The sequence below is a fragment of the Scyliorhinus canicula genome, chromosome 8 (assembly GCF_902713615.1).
Source record: "Scyliorhinus canicula chromosome 8, sScyCan1.1, whole genome shotgun sequence".
NCBI lineage: Eukaryota > Metazoa > Chordata > Chondrichthyes > Carcharhiniformes > Scyliorhinidae > Scyliorhinus > Scyliorhinus canicula.
The window spans coordinates 51,771,826-51,795,352 of record NC_052153.1 but is presented as its reverse complement, the minus strand read 5'-3'; the positions used below and the strand labels follow the sequence as shown (position 1 = coordinate 51,795,352).

At 44.4% G+C, this 23,527-nt stretch overlaps 1 protein-coding gene across 6 annotated transcripts in view; it reads left to right on the top strand.

Annotated features, from left to right (window-relative positions):
- Positions 1-553: 553 nt before the first annotated feature.
- The window catches only part of melk (maternal embryonic leucine zipper kinase), a 126,175-nt gene continuing 103,201 nt past the window's right edge, over positions 554-23,527 (top strand). For 2 of the 6 annotated variants that reach the window (XM_038804558.1, XM_038804553.1), the window contains exons 1-2: positions 554-701; positions 11,464-11,556. In XM_038804558.1, the coding sequence (XP_038660486.1) occupies positions 11,496-11,556 (61 nt within the window). In that variant the 5' untranslated portion in view covers positions 554-701; positions 11,464-11,495. Of the gene's footprint in view, positions 909-11,463; positions 11,557-16,096; positions 16,175-23,527 lie in introns of those variants that run through there. The other 4 variants (XM_038804554.1, XM_038804555.1, XM_038804556.1 and 1 more) reach the window with 4 other exon arrangements.

Here is a 23,527-nt window from a genome sequence, read left to right as displayed (position 1 = left end):
TTGATTAAATTATGTTCTTGCAGTTACATCTGGTGCCTGAGCTTGACAGGAGGGTCACAGAACATGTGGAGATGCCGGCGTTGGACTGGGGTGAGCACAGTAAGAATTTCTTACTGGACACAGAAAAGATTCCCTAGAATGGTTCTAACAATTAGAAACTGGGGTTATGTGGATTGAGTGAAGAATCTGGGACTGTTCTCTTTAGAAAATATAAGAGGAAGTTTAACGTATGGTCAAAATTATGAGGGTCATGAAAATGGGTCAAGAATCAGGACTCCAATTTAAGGTGATTGGGAATTGAAGCAATAGTTAGTGACGTGAGAGAAAACTTATTTTTAAATGCAGCAAGTGTTCAGGATCTGGAGTGCCCTGTCTGCGACTGTGGTGGAGGCAGATTCCAGATTCAATTCACACTTTCAAAAAAAAAACTGCACAATTATACGGGAGGGAAAAAAATCACAGTGAACGGGTGAGGAAGGGGGAAGTTACTCACACAGAGATCCGGAACGAACTCACCCTGTCTCTATTCGCTCTTAGGCGGGCGGAATTCCGCACGCGTCGACGACCAACCGCCACCCCTCGACACCGAGCATGCGTTTCGGCCTCCATTTCATTGGTCAGTTTGCAGGGCGGACCGGAAGTTACGTTGTCGAAGGAGGGAGATTCGAATGTTGAGCCGAACAAATTCAAAAATCAAACGGGTGAGTGGAGATCCGGAGCGGGGGTAAGGGCGGAGCGCCGGATAAGGGGGATCCGAAGCCGGGTAAGGGGGAGCGGGGAGCCGATACAGAGAACACTTCGTGTGAGGTGACACTCCCACCTGGCCGTAGAGACTGAGGAAGGGAATGTGAGGCCGGTACCGGGACGATCTCCTGACTTAATTGAGGCAAGATTTGAAGTACCTAAAGGCAGGTCTCGCCTAGTTTGTATTTGGGCGAAGTGCCGTTCATCCCAGGACAGGGCTGAACCTGGTTCTGTTTTCATTTTGTGTCAGGAGTAGCTTTGTTTTTGTTTACTGCCTTTCACGCCCCTAAACTGCTTCACAATGTTGTTTTGGAGAGCTGCCATTCTAGTTTTGTGGGATCCACCGGGCAGGGCAAATGGGGACGATGCCTCATCCGACCTAAAGGCAGCACCTCTGCCAATGTAGCATACCCACTACGCTACCTACCATCAAGTCTGAGAGGCCTCGATAGAGTCAACGTGGAGAGGATGTTTCCACAAGTGGGAGAAACTAGAACCTGAGGGTGCAGTCTCTGATTGTAGAATGATCCTTTTATAACAGATGAGGAGGAATTTCTTCAGCCAATGGGCGGTGAATCTGTGGAACTCTGCTGCAGAAGGCTGTGGAGGCCAAATCACTGAGTGTCTTTAAGACCGAGATAGATAGGTTCTTGATTAATCGGGAAATCAAGGGTTATGTGGAGAAGGCAGGAGAGTGGGTATGAGAAAAATAGCAGCCATGGGCGGAGCAGACTCGATGGGCCGAGCGGCCTAATTCTGCTCCTATCTCTTAAGGTCTTAGAAGTCCAGCTGATAGTGCAAAATAGTCATATGTGTAAAATGTTCAAAAAAAGTTGAATAGTGAGCGTGAGTTCATAATACGTTACAGTACAGAAATAGGGCATTCAGTTTATGTCTGCGCTAATATGTTGAGTCACTCTTTCCCTGTTCCCAATTACTGTAATCATCCTCTTCAACTAATTCTCTTTCTTGGAATCATTTCTGGGCTCTGCAGCAAACTGTTAAAAGCAAAGAATTTCACATTCTCTTTGACTTATGAATTTGCTTTTTTTTTTGCACTTGACCGTGAATTTGTGCTTTATTGTTATTGACTTGTGGACAAGTGAACACAGTCAGTCATGTTCCCAGCCCGCTCTTTGATCATTCCTCAAATTGCTGTGCTCCAATGGGGAAAATTACTCGACTTCTGAAGTTTTCTGTAATGCTACAGAATCAACCAAAAAAAGCTGCATCTTTTCTGTTCTGTTGTCTTTCTATAATTAGATTCTCATCATGCACAACATGCCAACAGTGGCTTAACAAAGACTGTACACAAGTTTAACATTCCTTTGTTCTTGTCAGCTTTGGTTCAGTGTCACGATTTTTGTGTCTGATTCGATAGATTTTGTTTTCTTTACTGCATCATTTGTATACATACATTCCTTAAACATTACACTAAGAAAGCTTTCCTTGCGTTAAGACCAAGAAGAATGTGGCATTATGATAGAATCCAGTGCACTGTATTTGGCAGTTTAGAAGGTTAACCTGTTTTCGTTTGAGTGGCTACCACCATGACCAAATGATACCGTTGAATAAGCCACACCTGGCTTTTAGTTTGTCGGAATATGCTTACTATGTTGCCTTTATTGAAACCTTTGCCGATATTGTCGTGCAGAGGAGTCGGCTTTCTTTTCTGGCCCTTATGCTCGCTGACATTTTAATGACACTCTCTCCTCCGTTACTGCCACCACTCTTCAAGTTCAGTTCTGTTTTTGCCTCCTTCCTCAAAACCACATCATTCTCCTCTAACATATTGCGCATACCTAGTTCATAATTCATGTTTTAGAATATAACTTTTCGTTTTGGGATTGAAAGTTTTAACTGTAGAAAATAGGGGTGTCTGGATGAGAATGTGATAAGAGCAGCAAGAAGTAAATTCAGTTCAAACAAGCTTTATCATTAAAAGGTTGAGGTCAACAGCTAGAAGAGTAAGACTCTAAAACAGCAAGTGGCTTAACTTAGATAAATTGGAGACATGACATATGCAGTTATTTCTGTAAAAGGATAAGTTATTCATGTGGTTTCCCAGAGTTGAAGAAAGCTTTGGCATTAAAAGGTATTTAATTTGCATTTTTACTTGGAAATGTATGTGCCATATTGCCGTGGAGATGGGTGGAGCTTAATGAGATGCTTTGTTTTGAGTTATCTCTGTGAAATCTGTTTGGGCATAGGAAAGACTGGTTAAGAGATTGTGTTAGCTATGAGTTTTGTATAGCTTGTAGCTCCTTGGAAGTCGAGAGATAATGCCAGACCTACACCTGAAGTAGAGTAAATTCTCGATCACCCATGACACAACCTGAGATTGAGAGCTGTCCCAAATGTCCATAGGCTGCTCTCAAAGGGGAGAGCTGACTGGTGGTGATTTAACCTTCATTAATAACCTCAGCCGGTACAGGAATTGAACCCGCACTGTTGGCCTCACTCTGAGTCACAAACCAGCTGTTAACTGAGCTAAACCGGCCCAGTATAACATAGGAACAGGAGTAGACCATTCAGCCCCTCAAGCCTATTCCATCATTCAATGAGATTAGGATTGATCTATAACCTAACTCCATATACCTACAGTCGGCCCCATATCCATTAATATCTTTGCTTAACAAAAACCTATCTATCTCCGATTTAAAATTAACAACTGATCTAGCTTCAACTGCTGTTTGTGTGAGAGAGAGTTCCAAACCTCTGCGTAAAGAAGTTCTTCCGAACGTCTCTCCTGAACGGTCTACCCTAAAAGAAAGTCGGAAAGGGGCAGAACAACTGGAGGATTTATTTAGCTTGAAGTTCAAGGAAGAAATTACAGTAATCTTCAAAAGGCAATTAACCTTGTCACAGTTGGAGTTCTAAATGTAATCAGTGTGATGCAGTTTGAAATCACAGTGGCAAGGGTGATTTCTGATCTCTTGAGTCGCTGCACAGGAGTTACAGGGATGTCTGTGCTGAAGCTGTGGAATCTGAATCATAAGGTCCATAAAGAAGTTGGAAGGGCGCTTAGCCAAAAGCTAATGGAGATAGGAAGGTGGGGGGTGGATGGATAGATAGAAAATAGAACTGATTTCATAGAATAAGAATAATCTTTTACAAACCATAGTGTTCAGTTAATAATGCTTATTTTGTTTTAATTCTCTTTCAATATACAGTAAAGTTTGTTTTTGTTATAAAAATATAATCTTGTGCCGTAGTTTTGTCGGTTAATTGCTGATTGTTTGGATTTCTTCTTTAAGCGTTAACAGCCTCCAACTGGATCATAATAAACGTCTCTCCACTGTCCTTCTTTTGGGCGGGGCTACACTAGCCTGGTTCTGTTCTTCGAAATTCAGGTCTAGCCAGAGAATTGGCTGCAAGGGCTTCTCAATACATCTTAGGATTTTTTTCAAAGGATCCATCCTTGACCCTGTGTCTCATCTACATTATGCTTCTTGCTGCCCACGTCCGTGCCTTTGTTACCTCTAGAATAAACAATTCAAATGTACTTCTGGCTGGCCTCCCACATTCTAACGCCACAAATTTGAGATCATCCAAAGTGTTGTTACTTATGTCCTAGAACATAGAACATTACAGCACAGTACAGGCCCTTCGGCCCACGATGTTGCGCCGTCCTGTGAAACCCCTCTAAAGTCCCTCTACACTATTCCCTTATCGTCCATATGCCTATCCAATGATCATTTGAATGCGTTTAGTGTTGGCAAGTCCACTACTGTTGCAGGCAGGGCCTTCCACGCCCTTACTACTCTCTGAGTAAAGAACCTACCTCTGACATCTGTCCTATATCTATCTCCCCTCAATTTAAAGCTATGTCCCCTTGTGCTGGACATCACCATCTGAAGAAAAAGGCTCTCACTGTCCACCCTATCGAATCCTCTGATCATCTTGTATGCCTCAATTAAATCACCTCTTAACCTTCTTCTCTCTAACGAAAACAGCCTCTAGTCCTTCAGCCTTTCCTCATATGATCTTCCCTCCATACCAGGCAACATTCTTGTAAATTTCCTCTGTACCCTTTCCAATGCTTCCACATTCCTCCGGGTGCTCCGGTTTCCTCCCACAGTCCAAAGATGTGCGGGTTAGGTGGATTGGCCATGCTAAATTGCTCGTAGTGTCCTAATAAAAGTAAGGTTAAGGGGGGGGTTGTTGGGTTACGGGTATAGGGTGGATATGTGGGTTTGAGTAGGGTGATCATGGCTCGGCACAACATTGAGGGCCGAAGGGCCTGTTCTGTGCTGTACTGTTCTATGTTCTATCCTTCCTTTAATGCGGCGACCAGAACTGCACACAATACTCCAAATGCGGCCGCACCAGAGTTTTGTACAACTGCAACATGACCTCATGGCTCCGAAACTCAATTCCTCTACCAATAAAAGTTAACACACCGTACGCCTTCTTAACAACCCTCTCAACCTGGGTGGTAACTTTCAGGGATCTATGGACATGGACACCGAGATCTCTCTGCCCGTCCACACTACCAAGAATTTTACCATTAGCCCAGTACTCTGCCTTTCTGTTATTCCTTCCAAAATGAATCACCTCACACTTTTCTGCATTAAACTCCATTTGCCAGCTGTCAGCCCAGCTCTGCAGTTTATCTATGTCCCTCTGTAACTTGTAACATCCTTCTGCACTGTCCACAACTCCACCGACTTTAGTGTCATCTGCAAATTTACTCACCCATCCTTCTACGCCCTCCTCCAGGTCATTTATAAAAATGACAAACAGCAACGGCCCCAAAACAGATCCTTGTGGCACACCACTAGTAACTGGACATCAACCACCACTCTTTGTCTTTTATCAGCTAGCCAATTTCTGATCCAAACTGCTAAATCACCCTGAATCCCATGCCTCTGTATTTTCTGCAATAGCCTACCGTGGGGAACCTTATCAAACGCTTTACTGAAATCCATATACACCACATCAACTGCTTTACCCTCATCCACCTGTTTGGTCACCTTCTCGAAGAACTCAATGAGGTTTGTGAGGCACGACCTACCCTTCACAAAACCATGTTGACTATCTCTAATCAAATTATTCCTTTGCAGATGATTATACATCCTATCTCTTATAAACCTTTCCAAGACTTTTCCCACAACAGAAGTAAGGCTCACGGGCCTATAGTTATCGGGGTTATCTCTACTCCCCTTCTTGTACAAGTGGACAACATTGCTATCCTCCAGTCCTCTGGCACTATTCCTGTAGACAAAGATGACTTAAAGATCAAAGGCTCAGCAATCTCCTCCCTAGCTTCCCAGAGAATCCTAGGATAAATCCTATCCGGCCCAGGGGACTTATCTATTTTCACACTTTCCAGAATCGCTAACACCTCCTCCTTATGAATCTCAAGCCCTTCTAGTTTAGTAGCCTGTATCTTAGTATTCTCCTTGACAACTTTGTCTTTTTCCTGTGTGAATACTGACGAAAAATACTCATTTAGTACCTCTCCTATCTCCTCGGACTCTATGCACAACTTCCCACTCCTGTCCTTGACTGGCCCCACTCTTACCTTAGTCATTCTTTTATTCCTGACATACCTATAGAAAGCTTTAGGGTTATCATTGATCCTAACTGCCAAAGACTTCTCATGTCCTCGCTTGGCTCTTCTTAGCTCTCTCTTTAGAGCCTTCCTAGCTAACTTGTAACTCTCAAGCGAGCCAACTAAACCATCACGTCTCATCTTCACATAAGCCTCCTTCTTCCTCTTGACAAGTGATTCAACTGCTTTAGTAACCCATGGTTCCCTCACTCGACCACTTCCTCCCTGCCTAATAGGTACATACTTATCAAGGACACGCAGTAGCTGTTCCTTGAACATGCTCCACATTTCCATTGTGTCCATCCCCTGCAGTTTTCCTCTCCAGGCGCTGCATCCTAAGTCTTGACTCATCGCATCATAATTGCCTTTCCCCCAGAAATAACTCTTGCCCTGCGGTTTATACCTATCCCTTTCCATCGCTAAAGTAAACGTAATCGAATTGTGGTCACTATCACCAAAATGCTCACCTACCTCTAAATCTAACACCTGTCCTGGTTCATCGCCCAGTACCAAATCCAATACGGCCTCGCCTCTTGTTGGCCTATCTACATACTGCATCAGGAAACACTCCTGCACACATTGGATAAAACGGATCCATCTAAAGTACTCGAACTATAGTGTTTCCAGTCAATATTTGGAAAGTTAAAGTCCCCCATAACAGCTACCCTGTTATTTTCGCTCCTATCCAGAATCATCTTTGCAATCCTTTCCTCTACATCTCTGGAACTTTTCGGAGGCCTATAGAAAAGCCCTAACAGGGTGACCTCTCCTTTCCTGTTTCTTAACTCAGCCCATACTACCTCGGTATTCGAGTCCTCATCAAATGTCCTCTCAGCCACCGTAATACTGTCCTTGACTAACAATGCCACCCCTCCCCCTCTCTTGCCACCTTCCCTGAACTTACTGAAATATCTAAACCCCGGCACCTGCAACAACCATTCCTCGCCGTGCTCTATCCATGTCTCCGAAATGGCCACAACATCGAAGTCCCAGGTACTAACCCATGCCGCAAGCTCACCCACCTTATTCTGGATGCCCCTGGCATTGAAGTAGACGCACTTTAGACCACTTTCCTTCCTGCCGGTACACTCCTGCAACTTTGAAACCTTACTCATGGCCTCACTACTCTCAGCTTCTTGTGTACTGGAGCTACAATTCAGGTTCCCAATCCCCTGCTGAACTAGTTTAAACCCTCCCGAAGAGTATTAGCAAACCTCCCCCCGAGGATATTGGTACCCCTCTAGTCCAGGTGTAGACCATCCCGTTTGTAGAGGTCCCACCTACCCCAGAATGAGCCCCAATTGTCCAGGAATCTGAAACCCTCCCTCCTGCACCATCCCTGCAGCCACGTGTTCAACTGCTCTCTCTCCCTATTCCTCGACTCGTTAGCACGTGGCACGGGTAACAACCCAGAGATAACAACTCTGTTTGTTCTAGCTCTCAGCTTCCACCCTAGCTCCCTGAATTCCTGCCTTGCATCCTATCCCTTTTCCTACCTATGTCGTTGGTACCTATGTGGACCACGACTTAGGGCTGCTCCCCCTCCCCCTTAAGGATCCCGAAAACGCGATCTGAGACATCGCGGACCTTGGCACCTGGGAGGCAACACACCAACCGCGAGTCTCTCTCGTTCCCACAGAATCTCCTATCTATCCCCCTAACTATGGAGTCTCCAATGACTAATGTTCTACTCCTTTCCCCCCTTCCCTTCTGAGCAACAGGGACAGACTCTGTGCCAGAGACCTGTACCCCATGGCTGACCCCTGGTAAGTCCCCTCCCCCCCTCCCCCTCCCCCAACAGTATCCAAAGCGGTATACCTATTACTAAGGGGAACGATCACAGGGGATCTTTGTACTGACTGCTTACCCCCAGCCCCTCTCACCGTCACCCATCTATCTTTATTCTTTGGCGTAACTACCTCCCTGAAGCTTCTATCTATGACCCCTCTGCCTCCTGAATGATCCAAAGTTCATCCAGCTCCAGCTCCAGTTCCCTAACATGGTTTTTGAGGAGCTGGAGTTGGGTGCACTTCCCACAGATGAAATCAGCAGGGACACTGATGGCGTCCCTCACCTCAAACATTGTGCAGGAGGAGCATTGTACTGCCTTCCCTGACATCACCTCTAGATTTAAAAAAAAAACAAGAAAAAGAAAGGAAGAGCTTACTTGATATTCCCTCAAACCCTGCTCCCGCTGAAAGGTAAGCAAATTTAAAGGCACTCACTCACCTTCACGACAGGCCCCTGCTCCTGCTTCCCAACGACCGTGGTTTTTTTTTTTGGTTAGAGGAGGAGGTAGGGGGGGAAACACTGATGAAGTGTTTCGGGTTTAACTGTCACTTGACAACAGCCCCTCCACAAACCACCTTCGAATTAGGCTGACCGCACTGCACGTATGCAAATTTCCCCGGAACAGCCAATCAGTAGCTCTGCTCTGCTGCCCTCTGCTGGATCTAGTTCTATCCTATCTGTCCTAGTTCACACCAAGTCCCATTCACTCATCACCCCATGTGCTTGCAGATCGATATGGTCCCCTGGTCAGACAATGTTTTGATTTTAAAATCCTTGTTCTTGTTTTCAATCCATTCCAGGGCTTCACTCTTTCCTATCTCTGATAGCCCACCCACAGCCTTACGGGCTATCTTGATCATCTGATTCTGACCTCTTAAGCATTTCCGATTTGACTCACTCCACGATTGATAGCCATCAGCTATCTAGGCTCTAACCTTTGGAATTTCCTCAAAACCTCTCTCTATTCTTTTAAGATGTCCCTTAAATCATACCTCAGAGTCACAGAAGGAGGCCACGTGACTCATTAAGTCCATGTTTTGGACATCTGCTTGAATATTATAGTTGGGTGTCGAATTTTGCTTTGTAACTCTCCTGTGAAGAAGTATATTGGAACATTTTATTACATTAAACGCACTATATAAATACAAGTTGTGAATCTGATCTGAATCTCCCATGTGTTTCGTAAATGTAATTCGTCAATCTCCCTTGGGACACAGAATTAATAATTTAAACCTAAACTTTGTCTCGCAATAACTTCCATTATAATGTCTCTGATGTAATTCAAATTCTTGGGGTACATCACCACGTTGGTGCAGATTAGGATTCAGGCAGCAGAGATTTAAATGAGCTCCGGTCAATAAAAGTGTGAAAGATGGAATGCTGATCAGTGAGGTTTTGTTAGCTAAGTTAATGGCAGGCGCATGTGATGTTGTGTAGATTGTAGCAGGTGACCTTTGTGACGGTGTAGATTATGGGTTCAGATTCTCAGCACAGGATGAAAGGAGGCTAAAGTTGCAAACAGTCAGATTCAGCCTGAGACTTGGCAAATAGAAGGAAGGGATTGGTGCAGACTGTTTTCATGGTAAGTGATGAATGGCTTCATCTTGGGCAGCATGGTGGCACAGTGGTTAGCACTGCTGCTTCACAGCACCAAGGACCCGGGTTTAATTCAAGCCTAGGGTGACCATCTGTGTGGAGTTTGCACATTCCCCCTTGTCTGCGTGGATGTCCTCTGGTTTCCTCCTACAGTCCAAAGATGTGTAGGTTAGGTGGATTGACCATGCACAATTGTCCCTTAATGTCCAAAGATATGAAGGTTAGCTGGGATTGTGGGTATAGGATGGGGGAGTGGGCTTAGATAGTGTGCTCTTTTGGAGGGTTGGAGCAGATTTGATGGGCCAAATGGCCTCCATCTGCACTGTAGGGGTTCTATGAGATTTCAATGTCTGACAAGCACTCTAACACAGGCTAGAGAGGAGTCAGTAGAGATGGTGATGCTGGCTGCCATCAGCAGACATATAGAACCTGGTATCATGTCTTTAGTTGATGTTCCAAGGGGCAGCATGCAGATGAGGAGCACAAAGGATCCAAATATTAATCTTTGAGAGATTAGTAGGTGTTGGAAAATAAGCCATTTCTGAAGATGCCCTATTTACAATTAAAGGAATAAAAATGGAACCAAGCGAGGGCAGTCCCATTCAACTGGATAACCGAGGAGAGGGAGGGAAACATAGTAGTCAACCGTACAAAAAGGTGCTAACTGGTCAAGATAGTTTAGATGGGTCATGATTAGAGGGGAAGTGATGTGATTTTAATAAAAGATGCTCTGGAAGGGTGGAAACTGATTTGTGAAGTTCATAGAAAAAGTAGGCACAGGTTTGGGTGGCTTCATTCCATGGTGATAAATGAGTAGAATAGTTGATGTGATCAGTGGCAAAGTTCTATTCGCATTTGAGATAACTAGAATACTGGACAGTTTGCATTATCCTTCTGCATTGGATTGCGATGCTCGACATTTTCTGGCCCTGGAATAAACCTCTCCCTGTATTCTCTATTTAACATTGCTGAACCTGGTTGCTTCATCTGCCCTCTTGATATCTTGTGTTTTAAAAACATCTTCCCTCTATCAAACTGACTGTAATTAAATGGTTTTCCAATACAATGGTGAGAGGAATCTTTCTGAAAACCCAGACAAGCTAACAGATTCCCTATTCTTTAGTCTCTAAAACAGCCGCTTCCAATTAGCATTTTAACCACCATTTTCTTTTGAGCACCTTGATACAATGATCCCAGTTAATGATGAGGGAACACATTAGTTAACATAATTGGCAAAAGAACAAGAGCTGAGATTTTATTTCATCAGTGGGTTATAAACTGAAACCTGTTTGAAAGGGTGGAAGCATTTTCAAGCATAATTAAAAAACATATACCCTGAAAGCAAATATTTGCAGGGCTTTGGGCTAATTGGATAACTATAACTGGATGGCCTTATTCTGTGTCGTAAGATTGTAAGTGTAAATAAGAACCATTTTGCAATACATTGAAATGTTTAAATATATATCTAAAGTAATATTCATGGTAAGTGATTTACTTTTGACAATCCTGTCCTGGCATCTTTATTTATTTGGAGAATATCCTGCTGTTAGTACAAATCAGATGCACAGTAGACCAGACTTTAACATCAACTTAAATGCTTATCATGGGTGGCACGGTGGAGCAGAGGTTAGCACTGCTGCCCCACGATGCCAAGGGCCGTGATTAGATTTTGCCCATTCTTCCTGAAGCTTTCTTTTCTTTACTGTACACCAATTCGAGCAAAATTGTGGAATTTCTGCAGCATGGAATGACTAATGTGTTTTCAAATATTTCAGGTGCTGATTGTGCTTAGAATTAACAGCCAACTATGGCTGTTGATAATGAAGAGCTGCTTAAACACTATGAATTACAGGAAACTATTGGTGCAGGTATGTCTTTCTATGAAAATTTGAAGTAAAATGATACTGTAAATGGTTTAAAATGACATTTTTACTGTCGGAGCATAGACTGAGACACAAAAAAGTGGCATGCTCTTGACATCTGTGCCAGCATTAGAAGTTTCAATTTAAAGTTTGAAAAATGCACGCCAAGAACATATGTCAAGTACAGTCAAAATGATTGATTTCCTGATCTCTTCTCAATCCAGTGCTGACTACTTAGCATTTTTAGTTTGGGTAACCATGAAAAGATTTTACCCCAGAGAGTTGAGCCCTAACTGAATGCACTGTTCTGAATTTTGGAGCTTTTCATGGGCAATATATTTTCTAACTGACTTGGTATAAGTTAACTTTGACTGTTACTCTTTTCTAAAGTCTCTTCTAACTTCATTGCTAAGCGATTTTAATAACTTTTTCTTCGGTATTTTATGCAATTTATGGCACTGACTCTTATTTGCACTGTAATCCCATCTTCATATTTCCTCTTTTAACTTACTTTATTTTGCTTTTCTTTTTCTTATTTACACATTGTCACCTCTTTCCCTCTCTGTACGTTTTTGCATTGTTGGCATACTAAGGTTTTTTTAAAATCCAGCTAGATATACAAATACTTCTGTGTTTAACTAATCCTATATTTAGAAATAATATGCTTGAACTGAAGTATGAATTAATCATCTGTGATTTAGTTCATTTAAAAAAACTGGGTTCCTGTTCAGTTAGCCAGAATGGTGGTATACCAAGTTTCTTTCGTCCTAGCTGCTGATATTCTTGGCCTTTGTTTCTCGCGTCATATGTTTCCAGTTAGTCTGGTTCAAACCTCTGATGCTTTTGTGCTTGTAAATATTCCTACTTGGAAAGTCTCATTTGTAAGTAATTTATTTAATCTGTTTTTACCGTTGTCAGTTATACATTGTTGGTCTTCAGTTGTTACTTTGGTCCTGTGCTGTTACAGACTTTGTTTCCAGGTTCTTTAAGCCCCAGTACCTGCCTTGCACACACAATTTTACACTCCAGGTATTATTTTTCTGAAGCACATTTACCAACATGCTGCTGATGTTTGGGAAACATCTGCTTTTAGTAAGATTCTCCCTCTTTTATTTCCAGCATTCCCTTTCTTCGACCTTGACTCCTATCGTTAAATTTGGACTGTTAGTTTGAATGGTATGTTTGTGTTAAATGTCTACGAATTTTAACAGCAACATGAATGGTCTGGACCTTGGGTTAGTGTCGGTGTTGCATTCTCGTGAACACCATTTTCCCGTGGTTGCCACTGCTTTTCTGTCAGTATCCCGATGAACAAACTGAAGAGCCCCTATTGAAATTCAACGCTTTGGTGTAATTTTGGAAAAGTAACATGCTGTCAATTATTCAACTCTTCCTGTTGAAAATGATGGTCTTGTGGATTGAACTGTGGTCTAAAGAGGATAAATATAATATTCCAAGATACGTTGACGCATTGTGTACACAGTATTTCTAATATTGCTGGAATCTACCAATGATGCAGAAAAATAAATATCATTCATATTCACTCATAGATCATAGAATTTACAGCGCAGAAAGCCATTCGACTCATTGAGTCTGCACCGACCCTTGGAAAGGGCATCCCACTTAAGCCCATGCCTCAACCCCATCCCCGTAACTCTTTTGGACAATTTAGCATGGCAAATCCACCTAATCTGCACATTTCGGACTGTGGGAGGCAAACGGAGCACCCGGAGGAAACCCACGCAGACAAGGGGAGAAAGTGCAAACTTCATACAGTCAACTGTGGCCGGAATTGAACCCGAAACCCTGGAGCTATGAGGCAGCTGTGCTAACCACTATGCCACCATGCAGCCCTCGTATAGCCAGTCTCTGTAACGCTTCCAGAACTTGGTGCACCCTGTTCAGTTATCAGACAAAAATTTGACAACTCAAATACTAGCAGTGATTTTATTTCTTTCAAAAAAGACTTGATGCTCAATGGCATTGATCTGCTTGATATAAATTTTAGTTGTTGAATTAGTGCCACTAGTATTTCCCTTTCACCAGTAATGTTTATTTACACCGAACGGCAATGCAGAGGCTTGCAGCCTCATGGCCGTAAGTCAGCTGTCAGGATCGAGCAGAAACCCGCACTTGCTAGGGTGATCACCCAACCAGGTTCCTGATTGGTTATCTGGGTCACATGACCCATTAAAAGGGGACAAACACCACAGCCATAAAAAGCTTGAAAGTAGTCATATTTCACTTTTACAAAATCCTGGCATTTTCATACAGCTTTACTAAACCTCAAATTACCTTTTTTTAAATTGGACTTTCCCGGGTGGAAGTCACCTCCCAAATGGTAAGTTTATGACATTTTTATTCCATGACTACCTGAAAGGTGAAGCAACACTGGAAAAAGGTTATTGATCGGAAACATTAACACTTTCTCTCTCTATGGATGTTGGCTGAACTGCTGAGTATTTACAGCATTTACTTTTTAATCAAAGTTTAACGTTCCTGGCAAAGTATTTTTGGATTTTTACTAAATCCAATCCTGTGGGGTATAAACTAGGATTATTGAATGAAGCATTGACCAAAGATGTGCAGGAAAATAAAGATGAATTTAACAATGCTCACCATTATAAGTTTGTGAAAAATGAAACATTTTATGGAAATAGTGATGTGTTATTATTGAGCTCTGATTTTCACTAAACAGCTGGGTGATTTGTGCCACTGTCGTTAGTCTCAGCAAAACCTAAAAATTGTACCCTTGCCACAAGCCTCCCCAATGAAACAGACGCAATGTGTGCACATGTTCTTTCTGTCTGAAAACAATAAAGACTTGGGTATTAATATGTGTAGCTTCCAGTGACAGCTAAACAAAATACATGATAGTTATTCACCAGGTCGTTCCAATCAGAATCAAGCTGCCTAGTTTAAATTTTAAACAATGCTAGGCAGTTAACTCAGTCACCAACTGGTGCATTCTCCATGGCAATGTCTCTACTGTACCAATCAGTTTACTTTCCAATCAATCAGCACCCTCTTCTCATACAGTATAAAGTTGTTGTGCCCCCTGAATTGAATTTGATTTGATTTATTGTCGCGTGTACTGAGGTACAGTGAAAAATATTGTTCTGCATACAGTGCAGACAGATCATTCAATACATGAAAAACATAGGACATGCATAAATACACAATGTAAATACATAGGCACAGGCATCGAATAAGCACAGTGTAGTACTAGTCAGTAGAGAAGACGTGTGAAGAGATCAATTCAGTTCGTAAGAGGTTCATTCAGGAGGCTGGTAAGAGCAGGGAAGACGCTGTTTTTTTGAACCTGTTAGTGTGTGTTCTCAGACTTCAGACTTTTGTCTCTTGCCAGATGGAAGAGAGAATAACCCTGGTGGGAGGAGTCTTTGATTATGCTTCCTGCTTTCCCAAGGCAGTGGGAGTTGTAGATAGAGTCAACGGATGGGAGGCAGATTTGTGTGATGGACTGGGCTGCATCCACGACTCTGTCGTTTCTTGCTGTTTTGGGCCATACCAGGCTGGAATGCAGCCAGATAGGGTGCTTTCTATGATGCATTTGTAAAAATTGTTAAGAGTCCCTGTGGACATGCTGAATTTCCTGCGGGAGTATAGGCGCTGTTATGCTTTCTTGGTTGTAGCGTTGATGTGGGTGGACCAGGACAGATTGTTGGTGATGTGCACACCGAGGAATTTGAAGCTGTCAACCATCTCCACCTCGACACCATTGATTCCGACAGGTGTGTATGATACCACTTCCTGAAGTCAATGACCAGGTCTTTAATTTTGCTGACATTGAGGGAGAGATTGTTGTCATTACATCATGCCACAATTGACATTGGTATTCTTTTTTTTAATATAAATTTAGAGGACCCAATTCTAATTTTTCAATTAACATGGCCAATCCACCTACCCTGCACATCTTTGGGTTGTGGGTGTGAGACCCACACAGTCACGGGGAGAATGTACAAATTCCACACTGACAGTGACCCAGGGCCGGGATCGAACCTTGGTCCTCGGGGCTGTGAGGCAGCAGTGCTAACTGTGCTGTCCTTTTGACATTGGTATTCTTGTCAAAGTTTTGACAAAATGTCTTTTCTCAACCATGCTAAAATACGTGTATTGAATTTACATATTAATAGGGTAAAACTAAATAAAAATACTGTACATCTAACTCTGAATAATTGGTTTTTTTTCCACTTGCTACAATTTTGTTAAAAAGTCATCTGCAATTCAAACGATGATTTAAATTCTGAGGATTAAGACTTTTTTTTTGACTATTGATCATCGTGATAGCGTGTTGAGAATTATTTATCGTCCCTTGTATTAGAAACAATAGCGCTTACAACCATAAAGTCTGTTCTTTGAATTGAAGGTATTATCTATAGTCATGATGTAGCCATACCACTTGCAGGTATATTAGGAGAAAAGTGATGTTTTTCTTTAAAATAATTATTTGGAACCATTAAGTTGATTCGGCTTTTTTCCCCACTTATAAACATGGCTTGTATTTTCCTTGACTTCAATTTTTTAGACTTTTTTAATGGAAATGCAATCCAACTGAAAATGTTTCGAAGCTGCAAATAAGATATTAAAGATCCCCATATGGAAGGTAAGGTGAAGTGACTGATTGATATCACGGTCAAGCTGTGGAATTCCAGCATATTTTGGGTCACCCCTCTTTTCCCCTCTGATTTTGTTTGTCAGTTTTGTCTGCACGTTCTCCCCGTGTCTGCGTGGGTTTCCTCCGGGTGCTCCGGTTTCCTCCCACAAGTCCAGAAAGACGTGCTGTTAGGTGATTTGGACATTCAGAATTCTCCCTCTGTATACCCGAACAGGCGCCGGAGTGTGACGACTAGAGGCTTTTCACAGTAACTTCATTGCAGTGTTAATGTAAGCCTACTTGTGACGATAAAGATTACTTTACTTTACTTTATTGCCATCAAGATTTACAGTGTATTCAGTTCTGTTAACTACCCAACCAATTTTGCTGGAACCGTTTTCTTGACACTTGTCTACTGTGTGGTTTTTCTTCACATTCTAATATTTCCACCAGATGAGCTCTTGATAATATTTTTGAAATATAAATTTAGAGTACCAAATTTTTTTTCCTACTAAATTGAGGGGCAATTTAGTGTGGCCGATCCACCTACCCTGCATATCTTTGGGTTGTGGGGGTGAGACCCACACAGACACGGGGAGAATGTGCAAACTCCACACGGACAGTGACCCAGAGCCAGGATCGAACCAGGGTCTTTGCGCTGTGAGGCAGCAGCACTAACCACTGCGCCACCGTGCTGCCCGAGTTCTGAATACGTTAATGGATAATGCCAAATTTCATCGATATTTTCTGCATTAGTTCCTAAAACTGTTGAGCTTTATACAGTTTAAAAGATAAATTGATAGAAAAATGAAAGTTCATAAACGGCTGCCGTTGTCAATTAAAATTGTGCATTTGGTCCCAGAGGAAATGCATAAACCCATTCCATTTGGTGCTTCTGATTACTTTGAAGCATATTTTTATGAGCTCATGCTTTTAATATCTGTGTTAGCTGTGATATTGAAGCTTTAGACACTATTCTGCACTCATGCAGGAAATGTTTGATAATGTACAACAGTAGTCTCCAGATAGATAACTCTCCTTAAAAGTATCAAAGTTAGTAAAGATATCTAGCATATATTCAGCTCAGATTTAACATTCAAATTTATTCTGGCTGACATTTATTTTCACCAATAGCAGAGAATACAATAGATAAATTACACAATCCCAAAGGATTCCCACAAAGGATCCTGACATATTGTAGATTCCAACAATTTGAACAAACTCCTAGAAATGAAGTTCAAACCAGTCATGCTGTCTACAATCTTTTGATTTGATTTATTATTGTCACATGTATTCGTATACAGTGAAAAGTATTGTTTCTTGCATGCTGCACAAACAACGCATACCGTACATAGGGAAGGAAGGACAGACTGCAGAATATAATGTTACAGTATTGCAAGATGTAGAGAAAAGATCAACTTAATACGAGGTAGGTCCATTCAAAAGTCTGATGGCAGTTGGGAAGAAGCTGTTCGTGACTTCCTATGGTGTATCTGTAGAAGTTGGTGAGAGTCGTAGGTGACATGCCAAATTTCCTTGGTCTTCTGAGAAGAGTCATTGGTGGGCTTTCTTAACTAGTGTCGGCATGGGGGGACTAGGACAGGTTGTTGGTGATCTGGACACCTAAAAACTGAAAGCACTTGACCCTTTTCTACTTCGTTCCTATTGATGTAGACAGGGGCATGTTCTCCACTACGCTTCCTGAAGTCGATGATAATCTCCTTAGTTTTGTTGACATTGAGGGAGGGATTATTGTCGTCACACCAGTTCACCAGATTCTCTATCTCATTCCTGTACTCTCTGTTTGAAATCCGATCCACTACTGTGGTGTCATCAGCAAATTTGAAAATCAAGTTGCAAGGGAATTTGGCCACACAGTCATAGGTGTATGAAGAGTATAGTAGGGGGCTGAGGATACAGCCTTACGGGGCACTGGTGTTGAGGATAATCGTGGAGGAGGTGTTGTTGCCTATCCTTACTGATTATGGCCTGTGGGTTAGAAAGTTCAGGATCCAGTCGCAGAGGGAGGAGCCGAGGCCAAGGCCACTGAGTTTGGAGATGAGTTTCGTAGGAATTATGGTATTGAAGGCTGAGCTGTAGTTGATAAACAGGAGTCTGACATTGGTGTCTTTGTTATCTAGGTGTTCAAGGTAGAGTGCAGGGCCATGGAGATGGTGTCTGCTGTGGACATGTTGCAGCGGTAGGCGAACTGTAGTGGATCAAGGCAATCCGGGAGGCAGTTGATTCGTGCCATGCCTAACCTTTCAAAGCACTTCATGATAGATGTCAGAGCCACTGGATGATAGTCATTAAGGCATGCTGCTTGGCTTTTTTTGGTACAGGGATGATGGTTGTCTTGAAGCAGATAGGGACTTCGGATTGTTATAAAGAGAGGTTGAAGATGTCTGTGAATACCCCCGCCAGCTGATCCGCGCAAGACCTGACTGCCCGTCTGGGTACCCAATCGGGGCCAGTGACTTTCCGAGGGTTGACCTTTGAGAAGGCTGCTCTGATGTCTGCAATGGTGATCTCAGATACAAGTTCACTGGAGGCTTCCGGGGTGGAGGGCTTGCTCTCGCTGACCTCTTGTTCAAAGCGTGCATAGAATGCGTTGAGCTCATCAGGGAGGGGTGTATTGGAGCCATTGATTTTATATGCCTTCATCTTGTAGACCATTGTCTTGCAGACCTTGCCATTGTCAGCGGGGGTCCGTGTGGCTAGCCTGGGACTCAAACTTGATCCGGTACTGCCTTTTGGCATCTTTGATGGATCTCCTTAGATCATATCTAGCTTTCTTGTATAGGTCAGGGTCGCCTGACTTGAATGCCTCAGACCTAGACTTCAGCAAACTGTGGATATCCCTGTTCATCCAGGGTTTCCGGTTGGCAAACATGCGGATTTACTTCTTTGGCACACAGTCTTCTACACACTTACTAATGAAGTTAGTTGTGGCATGCTCATTCAGGCTGGTCACAGAGTTTTTAAATACTGAACAGCTCACTAACTTTAAGCAGTCCCATAGGAGACCATCCGATTCCTCAGACCAACAACGACTTTCTTTGATGGATTCTCCCGCTTCAGTTTTTGCTTATAGGCCGGGAGCAGGAGCACAGCCTTGTGGTCAGATTTGCCAAAGTGTGGGCGGGCGATAGAGCGGTAGGATGTTTGGGGCCTCTGGTGGAACAGGTGATGTGTTGGTGGTAACTTGGTAGTACACTCTTGAGCTTGGCCTGATTGAAGTCCCCAGCTACATTGAACAAGGCCTCGGGATGTTTTGTTTCAAGGCTATTTGTGGTGGTGAATATTTCGTCCAGTGCGATTTTCACGTTCGCATGGGTGGGATGTAAAATGTAATCTAACTGGATGTAGGGGATCAGCTGAGTGACATGGATCAAAGGCAAACAACTCAATCAGAAAAATAAATCTCTTCAGGCTTCGAACTGTAGGTACCTGATATCAGTATGTTCTGGGTGAAACCTTGCAAGATAGTAGTCATTTCAGACGATTGGAAATCTTGATAGATATGGAAGGAGCACAGATGAAAATTTTTGTAACTTAAATTTGCGATTCTTAGTTACGCGACAATAATTCCTGGATATCCAAAACATAATTGGCGTTCTTTTTTTGACAGCCTCTCCCACCCAGTTGTTTTCTTCAGTGGTCTCTCTTTGGACTAAAAATAGCTTGCTGACATTAATTGTATTGTTACAACCTCCTGGGCTAGTGCATGGTTAATTCCAGCCCCACTTTACCCGGAATCGCAACACGATTGAAATTAAGTTGTAGAAAAAACCACCTTTGACCCGTGGCTGTCCAATAACTACTGTCACCACGTTTGTAAATTTAAAATACATACATACACACAAGACAAACAAACGAAAACGTCCGCCAAAAGCTCCACCCCGGCCTCTGCTCCTGTCTCGAGCTAAATCTAACCTCCAACCACCATCCACACCAACACCGCTCTGCTCACTACAAAAAAGTCAATTCTAGAGTATATGTTTTTTGTGAGGGCCACGAAGAATCCAGCACGAGTCTTCAGGATACAAAGAATCGTATCGCTGGATCGGGCGGCGTGTAACGAGATGGAGACCGGCGCTTCCATGATGAACGGCGCAACAGTTGTCCATCCACGACCCGTGGGCTCGAGGATTCCCCCTCTGAGGTGTCTTGTGTCTCCATCTCGGAGTCAGAGTCTGCTGCCTCCGTCATCTCGGCGTCTTTATGTCCACGTGGTTCTGTCACGACCTGCGCAGGCTTTAAGTGAAGCACCAGAGGAAGATTGTGAGTAATACTTTCTATTGTGTCTGGTCTCTGTGGCTGTAGAAATGAGCTCCTGGGGTGGGGAATCTTTGGAAGTGATAGTCTTCTGGACCGAACATGGTCTACATGTTTGCACTGGAGACGACCCTGGGCTTGCACCTGGTAAGAGAAGGGGCCTGTTTGGTGAAAGATTACGCCAGGGACCCACTGGGCACCACCAGCAAAATTCCGAACGAACACTGGGTCACCGGGCGTAAACTGCCGAATTGGCCAATGCCGAGAAAAACCCTGTCCCTGCCGTTCTTGTGTGCGGCGTACTTTTGCGCCAATGTCCGGGAAAACATGCTAAGGCGGGTGCGAAGTCTTCGGCCGATTAGGAGTTCTGCGGGAGCTACCCCAGTCACCGCATGTGGGGTGGTCCTATAGGAAAACAAAAATATGAGCCAGTCTCATGTCCATCGACCCAGAAAACCGCTTCTTGAGGCCTCGTTTGAATGTTTGCAATGCGCGCTCCGCCAACCCATTTGAAGCCGGGTGGTAAGGGGCAGTGCGGATGTGGCGTATGCCGTTCATCTTCATGAACCTCGCAAACTCCTCACTTGTGAACGGAGTGCCGTTGTCCGTGACCAGCGCCTCGGGAAGACCATGCGTACTGAAAGACAAATGCATCTTCTTGATTGTTGAGCATGGCGTTGTGCCTCCCATCTTATGCACCTCTAGCCATTTAGACTGGGCGTCGATTAATAGCAGGAACATGGAACCTTGAAAAGGGCTGGCGAAATCTGCATGCAAACGCGCCCAAGGCCGCCCTGGCCGTTCCCAGTGATGTAGGGGCGCGGCCGGCAGAAGCTTCTGATGGTCCTGGCAAATGGAGCAGTTTTGGGCCACCTTCTCAATGTCGGTGTCGAGGCCTGGCCACCAGACATAACTCCGGGCCAACATTTTCATTTTGGTCACACCTGGATGCCCATTGTGCAAGTCTCTCCGTATCAGCTTCTGTCCTTTTTTGCAGGACAATCACACGCGTCCCCCACAAAAGGATTCCGTCTTCCACGCTGAATTCGGACAGCTTGGAGGAAAATGCCCGCAACTCGCTTGGGAGCTGTCTATGCCGCCCACCATACAGGACTATGTGCTGAACCTTTGACAGGACTGGGTCCACTCACGGATCTGTGATGCCGTGACAGGCAAGGTGTCCATAAAATTTAGGGTTGCAACCACCTCACCGGTTGTGGGGGCCGACATGGGGCCGGTCGATTAAAGGCAATCGGCTCAGTGCATCGGCATTCCCTATCTGTGTTCCTGGTTTGTGCTCCAGAGAATAGTCGTATGCAGCGAGCAACAAAGCCCAGCGCTGGATCCGTGCGTAAGCAATGGGCGGTGTTGGCTTATCCTCTCTGAAAAGTCCCAGCAGAGACTTATGATCAGTCACAATAGTGAAGTGGCGGCCATATACATACTGGTGGAAACGTTTCACCACAAAGACCACTGCCAGGCCCCCCTCCTCGATCTGTGCGTACCTTTTTTTCCGCTGCAGTCAATGTGCGGGAGGCGAAAGCTCTCGGCCCCGTTCTCCATCTTGTGGGACAGGACAGCCCCAATACCATACGGGGATGCATCACGTGACGAGCAAAGGCTTTCCAGGATCATAGTCGGTTAGTAACCCTGATGACGACAATTGTTGTTTTACCCGCCGGAAAGCGGTTTCTTGCAGCTGACCCCAAACCAGGTGTGATTCTTCTTTAGCAGAAGGTGCAACGGGGCCAGGGTAGTTGCCAGATTGGGGCGGAACTCTCTGTAATAGTTTACGAGGCCGAGAAACGAACAAAGATGCGAAGTGTCAGTTGGGGTGGGGGCCTGTTGAATCGTGCGCACCTTCTCTGCGACGGGGTGCAAACCTTCGCGGTCCACCCGATAACCCAGATAGACTACTTCCTTCGCCTGAAAAACGCACTTTGTGCGACGTAAACAAACTCCAGCTTCCGAAAAGCGTCGAAGGACCGCCTCCAAATTTTCCAGACGTTCCTGCTCCGATGTTCCTGTGATCAAAACGTCATCCAAGTAGACAGCAACACGTGGTAAACCTCTCAAAATGCCCCCCATAACGTGTTGAAAAATAGCGCTGGCAGAGGATACTCCAAAGGGCAAACGTGTATATTCATACAGGCCCCGGTGTGTATTAATCGTTACATATGGCCGGGAGGCAGGGTCCAGCTCCAACTGCAGGTAAGCGTGACTCGTATCTAATTTTATGAATGAGAGTCCGCCTGCAAGCTTCGCGTAGAGGTCCTCTATGCGAGGCATTGGGTATCGGTTGAGTCGGGAAGCCGTATTCACTGGAAGTTTATAGTCGCTGCACAAGCGAACTGTGGCATCTGGCTTCATTACAGGTACAATTGGTGCTGCCCAGTCAGCGAAACGGACAGGCCTGATAATACCCAAAGTCTCCAAACGAGTGAGATCCCCTTCTACCTTCTCGAGCAAGGCGTAAGGCACCGGGCACGCCCGGAAATAGCACGGCATGGCTCCTGGTTCGACTTGGATACGGGCTACAGCCCCTATTATTTTCCCCAAACCGGGCTGGAATACATCTGGGTATCGTCCTAGCACCTCCGTAAACCCTCCAGAAACTGTTTGGAGGATGTGCTGCCACTGCAACCGCAAATGGCGCAACCAGTCCCGACCCAACAGGCTGGGCCCATGGCCGCGCACCACGATAAGTAGGAAACGACCCTCGGGGCATCCATAAACAACAGGGGTCATCATAGTTCCTGCAATGCCCAATGGTTCCCCCGTGTAGGTGGCCAACCTGGCCTGTGTGTCGGTTAATGTAAGGGTCTGTATACCCTGCTTGATGCGGTCGAATGTCCTCTGGGCAATCACGGAGACCGCTGCGCCAGTGTCCAACTCCGTCTCAAGCGGGTGACCATTGACCCATACTGTCACTTTAATGGGGGCCACACGGGGAGCTGCCATCAATGCAGCTGCAGGCAGTCGTCCTCCGTCTCCACGTCCTCGGGAGTAGTCGCCACAGGTTCATCCAAATGAAAGGTACGGCCCCTGGGCTGGCCCCAGTTTCTGTCGGAATGACGGCGCCTC